The 17,187-nt window shown below is 36.0% G+C and overlaps 1 protein-coding gene across 5 annotated transcripts in view; it reads left to right on the top strand.

Annotated features, from left to right (window-relative positions):
• Positions 1-16,314, top strand: part of LOC120477522 (uncharacterized) — a 133,995-nt gene extending 117,681 nt beyond the window's left edge. For 2 of the 5 annotated variants that reach the window (XM_089128312.1, XM_089128302.1), the window contains 11 exons: positions 5,406-5,444; positions 5,931-5,978; positions 8,346-8,426; positions 10,132-10,167; positions 10,267-10,380; positions 11,929-11,964; positions 12,098-12,196; positions 12,290-12,314; positions 13,086-13,165; positions 15,550-15,593; positions 15,838-16,314. In XM_089128312.1, coding sequence (XP_088984438.1) covers positions 5,406-5,444; positions 5,931-5,978; positions 8,346-8,426; positions 10,132-10,167; positions 10,267-10,380; positions 11,929-11,964; positions 12,098-12,196; positions 12,290-12,314; positions 13,086-13,165; positions 15,550-15,590 — 599 coding nt within the window. In that variant the 3' untranslated portion in view covers positions 15,591-15,593; positions 15,838-16,314. The remainder of the gene's footprint in view (positions 1-5,405; positions 5,445-5,930; positions 5,979-8,345; positions 8,427-10,131; positions 10,168-10,266; positions 10,381-11,928; positions 11,965-12,097; positions 12,197-12,289; positions 12,315-13,085; positions 13,166-15,549; positions 15,594-15,837) is intronic. The other 3 variants (XM_089128305.1, XM_089128314.1, XM_089128310.1) reach the window with 3 other exon arrangements.
• The last annotated feature ends 873 nt before the right edge of the window (positions 16,315-17,187 follow it).

The following is a 17,187-nucleotide window of genomic DNA, read 5'->3' as shown; positions in this document are numbered from 1 at the left end:
AATAATAATAATAATAATAAAAATCAATACAATAACAATAGGGTTTCAGCACTTCGTGCTTGAACCCCTAAAAATCAATACAATTACAATAGGGTTTCAGCACTTCGTGCTTGAACCCCTAATAATAATAAAAATCAATACAATTACAATAGGGTTTCAGCACTTCGTGCTTGAACCCCTAATTAAAGCTGCAAGCAGCATTTAGCGGGGTTCAAGCAGTTTAGGCCGTTAAGGCCTTTAAGCACAAAAGCATCAAAAGACATTAAGTTTTAAGTTTCAATAATGGCAATTTACCATAGGGAATACATTGTTTTTAACATTTTTAACAGTTATAGCGCCACCTATAGTCCGATCTCCATGAAACTTTGCATGCTTGTTGAATAAGTTATGACACATGTGCTCATCAATTTTTGTGAAGTTCTGACTTTTCCTTTAGGATTTATAGGCTTTTGGGTGCATTTTGTCATGCCCTCTTTTATAAATGACCCTGTTATAGCAAAATAAATGACAAAGTTCAACTTTTTTTTGATAATTATTGATCTAGAGTGTCCAAAGAATTGTCCTAGACTGGTCTGGTTCCGATCCGGCAAAAAACCAGGGACTAGTTCGCAAAAGTACGTTTTTAACATATTCGTGAATATTTAACGAACGATTTGATTGACAGCAATGGTTCTTGAGGCAAAGTTGTTCAGCATGAGGAGATCTATCAATTGATATACATATTGTGGGGGTGTATGCAACACCACGTGATAACAGAGCCATAAAACTCGTTAGCGCCAACTAGTGGCCGATTTCTTTCAAAATTCTTACAGATCTCTAGGGGCATGAGTCAAACATGCCCAACGAGTTTCGTTCCGATCGGCCTTCGTTAACCTTGTTTTATAGGTGCTCAAATTTCATTGGCCGATGGCGGCCATGTTTTTTGAGATACACCAATGTCCTCATACACATACATGGGGCCTTGGACAAAGACACTGCATACCAATTTTCAAGTCAATCGGACTAACGGTCAGCTGGTCAGAGCCCTTTTTTAGTTTTATTCGTTTTATAGCGCCACCTAGTGTTCCATCGTGGCGATTTTTTTACTGTGACCTCAAATTGAGCTTATACATATGTGTACCGAGTTTGTTGAGGATATCTCATTTACTTCTCGAGTTATAGCCATTTTAGTAAAATAGGCTCCTCCCACAACATTTATTTTGCGCCCCCTAGCGACCGCAAAGAGACTTTTTCAACATTTTTTTGATAATTATTGATTTTCAGACTCCAGAGAACATTCCTGCACTGGTTTGGTTTCGATCGGGCAAAAAACCAGGGACTAGTTCGCAAAAGTAGTTTTTCGACAAAATTCAAAATGACGGAAAATCTATCATGACGGAAATGAAATCGGAGATATACATTTTTTTCATCAGGTGACCAGCTTTCCAATGATATAAGACACTTGAGCGTACGACTTACGGTCTAGGAGTTATGAGCAGTTTCGCGCAATTGGTTGCTATAGCGCCACCTATGGGCCAATCGGGGTCATAATTTGATAACCTCTCCTCGATTTTTGTACTACCATCTGACAAAGTTTCAGAGCTCCAGCACTTACGGTTTGGGCTGCACGATGCGTTTTAGGGGAGAATAATAATAATAATAATAATTAAAGCTGCAAGCAGCATTTAGCGGGGTTCAAGCAGTTTAGGCCTTTAAGGCCTTTAAGCACAAAAGCATCAAAAGACATTAAGATTTAAGTTTCAATAATGGCAATTTACCATAGGGAATACATTGTTTTTAACATTTTTAACAGTTATAGCGCCACCTATAGTCCGATCTCCATGAAACTTTGCATGCTTGTTTAATAAGTTACGACACATGTGCTCATCAATTTTTGTGAAGTTCTGACTTTTCCTTTAGGATTTATAGGCTTTTGGGTGCATTTTGTCATGCCCCCTTTTATTAATGACCCTGTTATAGCAAAACAAATGACAAAGTTCAACTTTTTTTGATAATTATTGATCTAGAGTGTCCAAAGAATTGTCCTAGACTGGTCTGGTTCCAATCCGGCAAAAAACCAGGGACTAGTTCGCAAAAGTACGTTTTTAACATATTCGTGAAAATTTAACGAACGATTTGATTGACAGCAATGGTTCTTGAGGCAAAGTTGTTCAGCGTGAGGAGATCTATCAATTGACATACATATTATGGGGGTGTGTGCAACACCACGTGATAACAGAGCCATAAAACTCGTTAGCGCCAACTAGTGGCCGATTTCTTTAAAAATTCTTACAGACCTCTAGGGCCATGAGTCAAACATGCCCAACGAGTTTCGTTCCGATCGGCCTTCGTTAACCTTGTTTCATAGATGCACAAAATTCATTGGCCGATGGCGGCCATGTTTTTTTAGATACGCCAATGTCCTCATAGATATACATGGGGCCTTGGTCCAAGACACTGCATACCAATTTTCAAGTCAATCGGACTAACGGTCATGTGGTCATAGCCCTTTTTATGTTTTTTTCATATTATAGCGCCACCTAGTGTTCAATCGTCGCTATTTTTTTACTGTGACCTCAAATTGAACTCTTACACATGTGTACCGAGTTTGGTGAAGATATCTCATTTACTTCTCGAGTTATAGCCATTTTAGTAAAATAGGCTCCTCCCACAACGTTTATTTTGCTTCCCCTAGCGACGGGAACGAGAAATTTCAACATTTTTTTTGATAATTATTGATCTTCAGACTCCAGAGAACATTTCTGCACTGGTTTGGTTCCAATCGGGTAAAAAACCAGGGACTAGTTTGCAAAAGTAGTTTTTCAACAAAATTCAAAATGGCGGAAAAATTTGCATACTGGAAATGAAATCGGAGATATACGTTTTTTTCGTCAGGTGAATAGCTTTCCAAAGATATAAGACACTTGAGTGTACGACTTACGGTCTAGGAGTTATGAGCAGTTTCGCGCAATTGGTTGTTATAGCGCCACCTATGGGCCAATCGGGCTCATAATTTGATAACCTCTCCTCGATTTTTGTACTACCATCTGACAAAGTTTCAGAGCTCTAGCCCTTACGGTTTGGGCTGCACGATGCGTTTTAGGGGAGAATAATAATAATAATAAAAATCAGTACAAAAACAATAGGGTTTCAGCACTTCGTGCTTGAACCCCTAATAATAAAAATCAGTACAAAAACAATAGGGTTTCAGCACTTCGTGCTTGAACCCCTAAAAATCAATACAATTACAATAGGGTTTCAGCACTTCGTGCTTGAACCCCTAATGATTAAGTCTTAGCCTACTAACATGTTGTGGCCCAACAACTGCTGCCTCTGGTTTTAAAGTTGGAACTGCTTCATGTTTTAGTTACAGTTTCTTGTTGAATCCGGCATTGAATTCGTGGAGATTCTGGAAGCTGTCTTTCGTAAAATGTGCCGCACAGAGAGCTAGATTACAATAGTCATTTTCAGGAACATAATCAAACATAAATTGTATCTATTGTTGACGAAATAAATTGTATCCATTGTTGACGAAGTACAGCGTTCGCGGGAAGCTCGAACACAGAAGACCTGACAGCTGGGTGAACACAACACACTCGACGAGCTGCAGAAATATGCGCATGCCCTTTTTTGCATTTTCCAGAGGGAGGGGTTGATGCAAATGTGTGGGTTAGTGACGTCTAATACCCAGCTGTAGTCCCAATCGAGTCGTTTTTGTAGGCAATATACTTCCTGATATTTAAAAGACGATATCTCTGCTTACATTGAACTTTCAGTGCTGCAACTTTGCAGATACTGTTCATGCACCAACAGCAACATTACACACTATTTAAAATGAAAAAAGTGAAATCGCAATCAACCCCCCCTTTAATTATGAAATGAATAAAAACCCTTTTGGCATATACATTTGAAATGGCGCGAAAGTTACGCATGACTCAACAAGACAGCTTTTACTGCTGCGAATGAATGCATCAACTTTTATTAAATGGTCAAATATAGGAAACGTTTAGCTGTGTTACCATGTGTCTCGAGATTAAGCAACTGAGAAGCTAACACTCTGTCTAGAGCGAACACGCTTATTATAAACCCATTCAAAGTGCATAGGTGCATTTTTTTACATAACGCATCACCCAGCATAACCGGTTAAAAAAGTCACCGCTCGCCACTGATATAAAGTTAAAAAGTGAAAACTTTTAAACCCATACTCTTGAATGTGTCCTCTACATTTAACCCATGCAAGTTTGTGCACACACATTAGGAGTAGTGAGTAGTGAACACACAAACTACAAACTACATACACACACCAGTGTTCAGCTATTTATTTATTTATTTATTAGTGTGGCGCCTGGAGAGCGATTGGGGGTTTCAGTCATTTCCAGCCAGTGCTGAGAATCGAAGCAGCAACCATGATTAGACCATGACTGCCCCCATATATATCATTATAAATATAAATAATAAAAGTACTCTTTTTAAAAGTAAGTAAAAGTGTACTTCTTTTTCACAAAGGGATGATTAGTTTATTAGACTTCTCATCTTTCTTTCACCAGTTCAGCATTGAGTCATGCAAAGGGTCACAAACACAGATAAGCAGAGAGCAGGGCTGGACAGGAAATATCAGCAGGAAAGCCCAATCCCCCCGGAGAGTCAGACTCAGGATGCAACTTTTCACAAGTCTGTTAACATGTGAGAGAAAAGCCACATCCGAGTGTCTAACCAATGTCTTGTCAAGTCTGACCTCCACCCAACAACCATAAAGCAATTCATTTGTCTGGAACTCTTTTGGGAAGAGCATTATATAATTAGAAGCATTATGTCCATTATGGACATAATGCTTCTAATTATATGTTACTTGTTAATCTCTGTATTTGCTTTTATTATCATTTATCATATAACAGAAGCTACAAGTTGCCAGTTTACAAATTGATTTTATATTGTTTTCTGTTATTTACCATTAGTAAACTTATCCAGTTTACATACCAACAGTAAACTTTTTTTTTTTATATTCAAACACAACTGGTTCAATTCATCAGCTCATTAGTAGAGACTTCAATACCAAGATTAGTAGAGGTTAAATTGGATGGGTCAGATAGAAAGACTGAGCTATCTAGTTGACAATCTTAACAGACTTATTGTATTAGAAAATAAGAAACCTTAAAGTCTTGTGTGGTGGGATTCTGGCAGGGGAAAGGATTTGGCAAAACATCAGAGTACCCATCTGCAATGCTGAAGAAGTAACAAGTTGCTAATTTAACTCCTAACAGAAAGCCACACACGGACCACTTTCAAGGCATTGCTCAGACATCTTATAAATAGATCAAATGCATGGAAATGACAAGGAAAATATCCATGTGTTTCTACTATGCTCTGATAGAAAATATTAAGTTACTGCAGTCAGTGATCACAAGATTTTATATCTGTCTATGCAGCTTCAAGTGCAGCACCAGGTCCTGTTTCTCCAGATAATGGTGAGTTGGCCATACAGTCTGCAAAAGATAAAAGAATAACTCCCACAGTTTTTTTTTTTAATTCAGAAAAATGTTTCCCAAATCCATCATTCATCAGCAACAGTGCCATCTATTTGACAATATACACCAGACCTAAGATGTGTATTCATGTTAAGCTAGACAGTTATGCAAAACATGCTAATGGGATTCATTTTTTTTTAAATATTAACTTACTTGTGTGTAGCTTATGCTAACACAGACTTTGCAAATAGTAGGAAAACCAGAGCGCCTGCTATGGCAGAAACCTACACACAGAACACTACTTCAGACATGATGCATTATTTTATACACACTTGTTTTAAACACATTTTATAAATAGTTTAGATACAGAAAAATCACAACATGTTCAGTTTGGGTATATCTAATATGCTCAGCTTGAGAATGTAAAATAGATGGTGCCAGTGACTGTTACACAGTGCTTTGTGGTTTATATCTTTTTCTTTGCAGCTTCAAGTGTAGAACCACGTCCTACCCCCACTGCTTTCACAAACCACTGTGAGTTTGTGTTTGATTTTTATCACAGATGAATAAAATAATTTTCTTTTCACTGATTAAGTCTAATTTTGTAAAATGATGACTTACCCTCACTGGTTCTTTAATTGAGAAATAACTTAAGATGTACACATATGCTTTTGTTATTGGAAGCAGAGATTATCACAGAGATTTTATCACATAAAATCGAGGAACATATTTATTTTCTCTTGTTTTCTGCTAGTTTATGGTTAGTAAGCTAACCCAGTGGTTCTCAACCCTTTTTCTGGAGGCAAACCAACCAGTAAACTTTTTTTTGGTAACACTTTATTTTACGACCCGCAATCAACTGTGAAAGTACGCTGAAATTACGGTGTACGTTTCTGTAATTATAGCGTACTTCCGTGTAGGTATAAGCAGAGCCGGACAGGAATGGAGAACATTTACTTGAGTACAGTACTTAAGTACAATATTGAGGGATATGTACTTTCCTTGAGTATCATTTTTGGGGAGTACTCATGATTTTACTCAAGTACATTTGAGAGGGAAATATTGTACTCTTTACTCCACTACATTTCTATCCATAACCGTGAGTACCCGTTACTACTTCTAAAAAAAAAAAAGAAGAAAAAAAAAAGAAAAATGGAAAAAAAGAAAAATCTCGGAAACCCTAAATTTGTTGTTTCCCTCTCAAATGTGATTGGATTGTGCAGGCGCCATTGGGACAGCCTATCCTATGGTCAAGCCTATGGTCAGATTTAGATAAGAGACGAAACCATGGACAAAACAATGGATGAAGCATGATCCCGGGAATGTGCCGACTCGTTTCACTATTTCAAGACTATTTCAATATTCTGAATATTCTGAAATTTTCTTAAATGTTAAATAAAGCAACATGGTAAAAAGATGAAAATTACTTGATTTTACTTTCAATTTAACATTAACATTTTTCATAACTCCATGTAGGACGTTTACATAAATGTAAGCACTGTGGCAGTAGTAATGCAATATTTAGAAAATGTACTCTTGATACTCAAATACTTTTAAAACCAAGTACTTCGGTACTTTTACTTAAGTAGACATCTGACTGTAATACTTTTACTTGTACTTGAGTCCAATTTAGCAAGGGGTATCTGTACTTTTACTCAAGTAATAAAGCTGTGCACTCTGTCTGCATCTGGGTATAAGGGAACAATATGTTAAGTTTGGGGTAATAAAGCGGTAACAAGCAGATAACCTGCAAATAACTTTGTAAGTACTGAAATTACGGTGTTGTTTCTGTAATTATAGTGTACTTCAGTGTAGGTATAAGAGAACAATATGTTAAGTTTGGGGTAATAAAGGGGTAACAAGCAGATATAAGCAAATTATTTAATTAGTTAAAAAATAACAGGTACCTCTGTTAATATATTCCATGCAAAAATTGTACGTCTATTGTTTATAAATGAATCACATTTCTGGCAAAATATGTTCTTGTGCAATGTTACAGGGTAATTTGTGGGTTAAAAATTTAACACACACACATACACACACACACACATACAGTATATATATATGTATATACACACACACACACACACACACACACACTATGATACAATTTTAATTTATTGGCTTTTCTTACTAGATTACTTACTAGATTAATGTAAAGTCAAAATAATTTGTTTTTGCTATGATTTTAATTTAGACTGTACCATGTGGTAATTAGTACTTACCTTATCCCATTGAATTGCAATGACACTTATATCAGGGCAAATATACTGTGTTATTAAAATGTTTTTTTGTTTGTTTGTTTGTTTGTTTGTTTTTTGATAACATTAACTTTCTCTGTAATTACAGTGCAAATAGTGTTGTTTCGTAATGCTGCATAGTAAGTAGCGTTTGTTACCCCCTTGTTCTGTGTAGTTACAGGGTAAGTTTAACTCCTGCGGGCTGTAAATTAAAGTGTTGCTTGTTACCCCTTTATTACCCAAAACTTATCATATTTTTCCCTTATACCTACATGGATGTACACTATAATTACAGAAATATACACTGTAATTTCAGTGTACTTACACATTTTTTTACAGGTCGTAAAATAAAGTGTTACCCTTTTTTTCTAATCAAACACAACTGGTTCAACTTGATAACCAAGAACAGGATCTGATGTGATAGCTTCTTCTTTTAGTCTTGTGAGGACAGGAGAAAGGATTTGGCACAACATCAGAATTTACCCAGCTGCCATATTGAACAAGTAACAAGTTGCTAATGTAACTGCTAGCAGAAAGCCACAGAAGGACCACTTTTCAAATTATTGCTCAGACATCTTATAAATAGTTCAAAGGCATGGATATATATATAAAAAAAATGTAAAAAACGTGTTTCTACTATGCTCTGTTTGATAATTTTCAGCTACTGAAGTCACTGATAACAAGACTGCAGGTCCGTCTAATGCAACAAGTGCAGCACCAGTTCCTGGTTTACCTTCAGATGGTGAGTTTGCCATACAGTCTGCAAAAGATGAATTAACAACAGCGCATGCGCATGTGTGTGTGTGTGTGTGTGTGTGTGTGTGTAGCTTATTCAAACACAGACTTTACAATAATGAAAAACCAGAGAAAAGACATTCAGCATGTCAACAACATGTTGTTCAGTTGTACTTGTTTAATAAACCTTGGATTATTATCTTTATCTTCTGTGGATATCATTGTTACAGAATCATACTTCTAACATGCATATAATCTGAGATCCTTGTTTTTGTTATATGCAGCAGAGATTGTTGCATTGCATGATTATAGATTAGACTACGTCCTCTCTTATCGCTAGAGCAAAATTTGGCACTAATTGTCTCTTTAGCAAAATAGCTCAAATCATACTAAAAATATAGCCTACAGTAAACCTGCTACAGCAGAAATCAACAGAGACAGTGCACCACTTTGCAGACCTAGGGCCTGTACTATGATAGGTACAGGTAAGGGTGGTAATGGTGCAGTGGATAAGTCACGTGCCTTTGGTGTGAGAGACCCGGGTTCGACACCAATGTTTCCCTGAGCAAGACACTTAACCCCTAATTGCTCCAGAGGCGTGCGACCTCTGACATACAGTATGTTGCAATTGTAAGTCGCGTTGGTTAAAAGCGTCAGCTAAATGAATAAATGTAAAAGTAGTGGTTATTAAACAAACTCAGAGTTGCTATGTAGTGACCTTTAATTTGATGTAGAAACAGGTTTAGTGACTTTATCGTTTCAGACGTATCACTTTGCTCACAGCTGATTGGTCCAAGTTCGTTTTGTCGATGAACACCGCTAAAAGCCAAACCACTTTCATGGTGCCTAAACATGATTCGACATGTTCAATAAATGGTGTCAGTGACCATTAGAATGTGGTTTTTATCTGTTTCTTTGCAGCTTCAAGTGTAGCACTAAGTCCTACGAGTTTGTGTTTGATTTTTCACAAATTAATAAAATCGTTTTCTTTCCGCTGATTGAGTCTGATTTTGTACAATGATGGTTTATCCACACTTGTTCTTTATTGAGAAATCATTTAAAGGGATACTCCACTTTTTTTGGAAATAGGCTCATTTTACAACTTCCCCAGAGTTAAACAGTTGAGTTTCACAGTTTTGGAATCCACTCAGCCGATTTTCTGATATTTAGAAGAATATCAGTAACCAGACAGTTTGAAACTCAACTGTTTAACTCTGGGGGAGTTGTAAAATGAGCCTATTTCCAAAAAAAGTGGAGTATCCCTTTAAGATGTACATGTTTTCTGTAATTGGAAACAGAGATTATTGCATCAGAGTTTTCAAATTAAGGAACTTAATACTTAATGCATTTACTTAATGTAAATGCATATGTCTTCTAAATGTGTAAATGGAAAAATCTAGATAGACACTGTTCCTTTGCTCAGCAGAAGAAGAACACAACTTTTACATCTTTGTTTATAAAATCTCGCACGTAAGAGTGAATCAAATTTCTCTCAGAAAAGTTACAATGGTGGTACTGTCTTTATTGTATAATTTGATTGTTCGTGTCATTCATTTAACCAACTCAGCTAAAATATACTTCTGTTAGGTATATATTTGACTCTAATGTGTAGGCATTGGCAACAATGACATTTCTGAAATATGCTTTAGAGTTTTTATTTGTTTTCTGCTTTCTGTCAATATCATGATTTTTGATTTCTTCCACAAATACAATAACAGGCATTACACCATCAAATGCACTGACTACCGGTGAGCTATTTTTTCATATAAAGTCTGAGTTATGTTTTTTCCTCTATTTATTCTATTATGAAGTACTATTTAATATATGTTGTATTGTATCCTCGTCAGCAACTCTAGAGCCAAACACAACTAGAAACCAAAATCACAACAGCACTTTTACCAGCCATCATCCTTCACTAACAAAACCAACCATCACTGCAACATCAAGCAAAACATCTCCTGGTGAGCATTTCTCCACAATTTGCAAGTTTTTAAGGACAATAAAATTTAGGTTTTGCAATCATGGCTTTCATAAAGGGAATATTCTTGAATTAAATGTAGTAAACACTTTCTGCTATAAATACAACTTTTGGAGCTCCAACTATTAATACATTTACCCCAAAAACAATTTGGATTCTTAACAGGTTACTTCACCCAAAAATGAAAATTATGTGGTTCCAAGCCCATAAGACCTCCGTTCATCTTCAGAAAGCATAAGATATTTTACATTTTGTCCGAGAGTTTTCTGTCCCTCCATTGCAAATGATTGATACGGGATACTGTCCTTGTCCAGAAAGGAAATAAAGACATCGTCAAAGTAGTCCATGTGACATCCAGTTAGATTTTTTTGAAGCATTGAAAATACATTTTGGTCCAAAAATATCAAAAACTACGACTTTATTCAGCATTGTATTGTCTTCCGGTTCTGTTGTCAAGCCGCGTTCAGTGATGCTGCTGACGTAACAGGGAGACGCAACAAAACAATCTTCGCAAACATGTCTAAGGATTTCGACACAAAGGAAGACTTTCATTTTTTTGGGCCAGCCATATTTATTTGAACCCGAATACACGGACGTACCAGATAAACATCGACACCGTCTTACGTCATCAGCATCACTGCGGATTTGTGAACGCGGATTGACAACCGAACCGGAAGACAATACAATGCTGAATAAAGTCATAGTTTTTGTTGTTTTTGGCTAAAAAGTATTTTCAATGCTTCGAAAATGCTAACTAACCCATTGATATCACATGGACTACTTGATGATGTCTTTATTTTCTTTCTGGACAAGGACAGCATATCATACATACATTTTCAATGGAGGGACAGAAAACTCTAAATCGAAATCTAAAATTTCTTAAACTGTGTTCCGAAGATGAACGGAGATCATATGAGCTTGGAACGACATGAGGGTGAGTCATTAATGACATAATTAATTTTGGGGTGAACTAACCCTTTAATCCACACTTTGAAATGGTTGAATAGATTGAAATGTTAGTATCTAATGCAATGCCATTAATATATATTACAAATGTTTGTCGAGGAAAATGTGCGCAGAAACTTTTATCCAAAGTTATTTGCATTGTTAGTTATTTGCAGGTATACTTTATACGTCTTGCATTCTCCTGGCACTGAAGCCATGATCTTGGCATTGCTAGCACCATGATCTACTTTTTGATCTACAAAAATCTAACATTGTTTTTCATGTACTATATTTTAATGCATGTAGATCAGATTAGCATGTTTTCCTTTCTTATCCAACACACAAGAAACAATGACAGCAGTAATACAATTTACAAATTCTATTATACAAAATACAAATACAATTTAAATACAATACAAGTTAAAGTATTTGTGCATCTGTGACTGCTTTAATGCTTCATAAAGTCAACGGCAAATTCAAAGTTTATTTATAAAGCACTTTTTTTTTTAAAAAAAAACAGCAAATGTTTAACAAAGTGCTGTACAATAGGCCTGTGTTTAAAAAAGTGTTTATTTTCCAATTAAAGGACCCAATAGTCAAGGAAAGCTTGCAGATGAATCAGGTATATTAAATTCCATTATATTTAAGCACAATTGAAAATCTTTGGTAAGAATATTCATTCATATTTGTTTAATGTATTTATAAAAAAGTATATTATTCAGTGAAATGTAGTCATGTCATATTTCTCTCCATAGAAAATAGATATCTGTGGATTCTGCTGCCTACTCTGTGTATTGTACTGGCAGCAATGATATACTTGAAATTCAAGTGTAAAAAAGTCCAGCATCGGCCAGGTGACTAAATCTAAATGAATCCTATATGCAGTATTTCCTTAATTTCTGTCAGTAATTCCATAAATGATAATCATATATTTTCCCTATTTTCAGAAATGGCTGACAATGGAACAGAGAAGTGAGTGTACAGTAAATGTTTACAGAATCTCAATCTTAAGATTGTAAGGTTTAGTGAACATATAAAGATGTCGGCCTACAGCCTGTTAGCTGTTGTTGTAAAATATCACACAAACAAGAGTGCTGAATATCAGTACAGTGATTTGGCTGAGTTTGATTGAACTGGAAATGTGCATATTATTTAATCAGAATGCCTTTTTTTGTTGCTGTACACAAACCTGGATTAAAAAATGTAAATGCCACGCCCTGTATTAACAACGCATTCTCACCCCAAGGCGTCACCTTTGCTTCAATATTTGATGTTTTAGGCGCCCTTTAGCGTCACTTACATGACGCGATCCTACGGCGTCATCTAACTGACGCTAAAGGAAAGCGTCAGTTAGAGGACGCGGTTAGGTTTAGGTGTGGGGTGGGGGAAGGGTACACGCGATCCTAGGGCGACATCTAACTGACGCTAAAGGGCGCCTAAAGCGTCAGATATTGAAGCCTGTCCAAATGCTTCCCAAGGCGTCAGTTAAGTGACGCCTTGGGGGTGAGAATGGGCTGGTATTAAACATTAACAGTAAATGGTGTTTTGGGTGGGTTGTATATAGCGTAGTAGTGTATGATGGTATTCAATTCTACATTACCCTTGTCTAAAATATACATTTTACTAAATGATTAACGAATATGAAAATTCTTAACAGTAAGTGTGTATTGTTACGGAGTTATATTTTGATGGCTCACATTATCATTTCCAATTGTGATCTTTCATGTTGTTGCGGGCACTCAGTGCTTCTTTCCAGAGGACAGACGGTAAAGACGGTGTTATGCTGTTAGGAGTCAGTAAGACATCAGTTGGAGAGGACAATGGTAAGTCACTTACTTCTCTGTCTGTGGTAATCACACTGCATAAATGTTTGAGAACACATGAATAAGACTTTAGATCTTGTTTATAACGGGCATGTATTTTCTACTAACAAATTCATAGTACAAAGTAAATCAAATAAAACACTACATAAAGAATCAGAACTTATATATAATAAAACAGCCATCTTTATTAAGAATCTTGCAAATCTTTTTTCTAAAGTTCTGCAAGATGACATTTTTAAAAGTCAAATTTGTTTGTTACAAACCATGCACATTATCGTTCTTCAATGTGAAGCACAAGAGGATATTTTGATAATTGTCTTCTTTTTTGACAAAAACTGATGAAAATACAGACAGGTTTGGAACAACATGATTGTGGCTAAATTATGACAAAATTCTCATTTTTGGGAGTACTGTCCCGCTAAAGGGATTGTTGACTTTGAAAATCATTTTTGATAAGTTTTAGCTTACCTCAAGGGCATCCAAGATGTAGGTGTCTTTGTTTCCACAGTATTTTCAATTTTGATATTTTTAGGTCAAACCGTTCTTGTCTGTCAGCCATATAATGGAGGTATATGGGGTCCACCTCAAAGAGCATACACAGAGAAGTCCAAATTAAACATGATTTAATGACTCGTAAATGTAAGTACACATTGATGTTCCTAAGACACGAAATGAGTGGTTTGTGTGAGAAAACGAACGTTATTTATATCGTTTTTACCTCTTGTAATCACAGTCAAGTCCAAGTACTCTGAGGGCGCTTCTGTCTGCGCAAGCGCCGGAAAGCCCCTGAAGTGATCTCTTGCGCGTGTATGTCACTGTGAGATTTCAGAAGTGTTACCCTGCACTGTGAAGATCTAAACATATTTAGATATACAGGAAATTGCAATGGAAGATGATTTCGATATATCAACAGACAAACGTTGATTGTTCCAGTGCTTGCAGACCGAAGCGCCCGTGCCTTTAGATTACTTGGACGTGGCTGTGGTTACGAGAGGTAAAAACAATACTGTTCGTTTTCTCACACAAACCTTTTGTTTCGTGTCTTAGGCCATCAATGTGTACTTTCATTTACGAGTCATTAAATCATGTTTAATTTGGACTTCTTTGTGCATGCTCTTTGAGGTGGACCCCATATACCTCCATTATATGGCTGACAGACAAGAACGGTTTGACCTAAAAAATATCAAAATTGAAAATACTGTGGAAACAAAGACATCTTGGATGCCCTTGAGGTAAGCTAAAACATATCAAAAATTAACTTCAAAGTGAACTATCCCTTTAATATATAAAAGCATCCCTATCAAAAGCCTGGATATTTATCATTACATAACTTCACTCTTCATTCATGTGTTTGGCATGGGCGCTGCATGTTTGCTAGCGTGTAGTGCAAACAATCCCAGAGATGCAGTGAGACTCGGTTGTTTGATTCAAAAGTGTCTCACAGGCAACAAGACAGATCCAATCTTATTTTTCATACGCAGATTGTTCCCTTCTCCCTCTAATCTGTCCACACCCTTCCTTTCTCTGCATTCCATCGCATCCCCCATCTCCAAACACTCAGAGGAAGCCGAGGGCTTTGAATATCTCATTGTGGATGCAATGGAAGGTGCTTCCTCCTATTTATCGCACCTCCACAACACCAGCTTTACCCTGCCTCTGAGCGCTTTTCCCTAACCGCCACCCACTAAAGATAATAAGGAGCACAAAGATAGGCATTTCCACTGCAAAACACTGTCACTAACACTATGACCCTGGAGACTTGCAATGTTATTGTGTATAAACAGACTTTTTTTAAATATGGAAATATTTTTCTCTGCAAGCTCAGGTCCAGTCCAGTGTAAAAAAAACTGTGCAATTTTATTTGACTTAGTCCCTGCATGCTCCAAACCAAGATTACGAAGAAGGAAATGCTGTCGATTGTTTTGTTGAAAAGAAAATTTGAATGAGTGCTGTGACTTTGAACAGCTATTGTGTCCAGCATGTCAGTACGACAATGTGGTTTGTTCCTACTTACCATAATGTCTGGTATAATAGTTTTATTAATGTGAAAAAAATAATCATTTTGTAGTGCATTTTACATCTGTGTTTACCAAATTTTATTCAGAGATTTTGTATAGAATACATAATAGACAAAAAGTATATAATATTATACACAAAGAAAAAACAATGCGAATAACCCAAACCTCCTGAAAATAAGTTGTTGTTTTTTTCTTTTTGGGATATAAAATTCTGTTAAAAAAATCAGTAGTCAGACATTATTTCAATTCAATTTTCAATTATTCAATTCAATTTTTTAATATATTTTCTCATAAACCTCTTCTGCAGTGAGCGAATGAATGTTTGTGTGTTTCTTGATGTTTGTGTTTGTTTTTCTGTTTTTAAAGCAATGAATTTGTCAACTTTAAGGTGCAATTCCTCCCTCTAGTGGGTAAATTATTTATTACAACTATTCTGACAAGTCTTGTTATCACTCCAAGTATTGGCAGCTCATTACTCGGATTTAGTCCTATAGTTAATATATATATATATATATATATATATATATATATATATATATATATATATATATATATATATCATTTTCTGTTAATTGACAGTGTTCCTTCAAATTATTTGGGCAATTTCTTTTTTTGTTTCTATATTTTTATTGTCTCTATCACCGGTTAATACAGCTGCAGCAAGATAAGTGGAGTTCTGCCAGAGGAGAGGCTCACCATTAGCCACAAATCCACACTCACTTACTCTGAATAATGAAGAATAATGGCAGAGGAACTGAAGAGGAAAGGATTGATGAAAGCTTCCCACAAACAAAGGATTTCTTACTTTAAGAGGAGTGTTTGTGTTTCAGGAAATATCGTGTTTGGACATATTCCATTATTTGAATAAGATAGTAAACTCTAATTCTTCACGGCTTTGCAACTTTGCTGTAGTGTAAAGAAAAGTTGGTCGAGTGTGTTGCAGTATTTTCTACACATCAATGTCCTAGTTTGTAATTTTATCTTTGTGACATAATTAAAAATTGCCTGGTTTAACATTTTTACAACATCTTGAAATAACTGATTGGTCATTATTTTTGCTTTTTGTTATTGTTATTTTCAGCAATTTTCTGAAGTATTGTATATTTTTATAAAATTGTGCATAACAATTGTTATTTTTTGGTCAGTGTAATTTGTTCCTTGAATCCAATTGTTCTGCATTTACTTTAAACTGACTGATCTGTGTGATGCTGTTCAATACAACTATTACTCAATTTTTTTTTTAAATGTATTTGATAGTCTGAATTTGTAAGCAAATAATACTGTTTTGTACATTTTTGAGATTAAAGGAAGTTTATAACTTCAAATGAATACCTGGATTTTCACTATAGTATAGAAAATATATATAAACTATGCTATAGAATAAAATGGTTTTATCAACATAGTTCCATCACTACAAGCCAAGGATTTGATCAGTTCTTAGTATACACACACACACACACACACACACACACATATATATATATATATATATATATATATATATATAAAATAAATGAAAGCTGCAAGAAGTAACTTTTCTTCTAAAATGAATCCTTTTTTTTATTACATGTGTGTGAAGGGGTTGTAATCACACATGATCCACTTGTCGGGTTTTGCTATTACCTCTGAAGGGCAGTTTTATTTCTATGTGAAATCTCCGGGTCGGATTTTCTGCGTAATCCATCTGATGTGACGTGCATGCACGCTCCTGAACCTCTCTCCTTTTTATATAGTGTCTATGCGATGGCACTGCCATTAAAGGAGCATTTCACCCTGTGGCGTGGGGGGTGTGGTTCAGCAAAGTCTTTAGCGGGAGAGCGAGGGCGGACCCGAGCGTTGAGTAAAGTGGGTCAAGTCTCAAGTTCAAATGACAAACACCTGTTTGTGATTTCAGTAATTGGCGTGAGGATACCGCATATAAGCGGACCGTGCTGACAGCAGTTTGAGACAGAGACTGGGAGCTCGTGCACGTAACCTGAGAAGTGGTGACCAGAGTGAACTGAG

Source organism: Pimephales promelas, chromosome 1 (genome assembly GCF_988280905.1).
Source record: "Pimephales promelas chromosome 1, fPimPro1.hap1.1, whole genome shotgun sequence".
NCBI lineage: Eukaryota > Metazoa > Chordata > Actinopteri > Cypriniformes > Leuciscidae > Pimephales > Pimephales promelas.
Note: the sequence above shows the minus strand (reverse complement) of the source record. Positions and strands in the feature narration are given on the sequence as shown.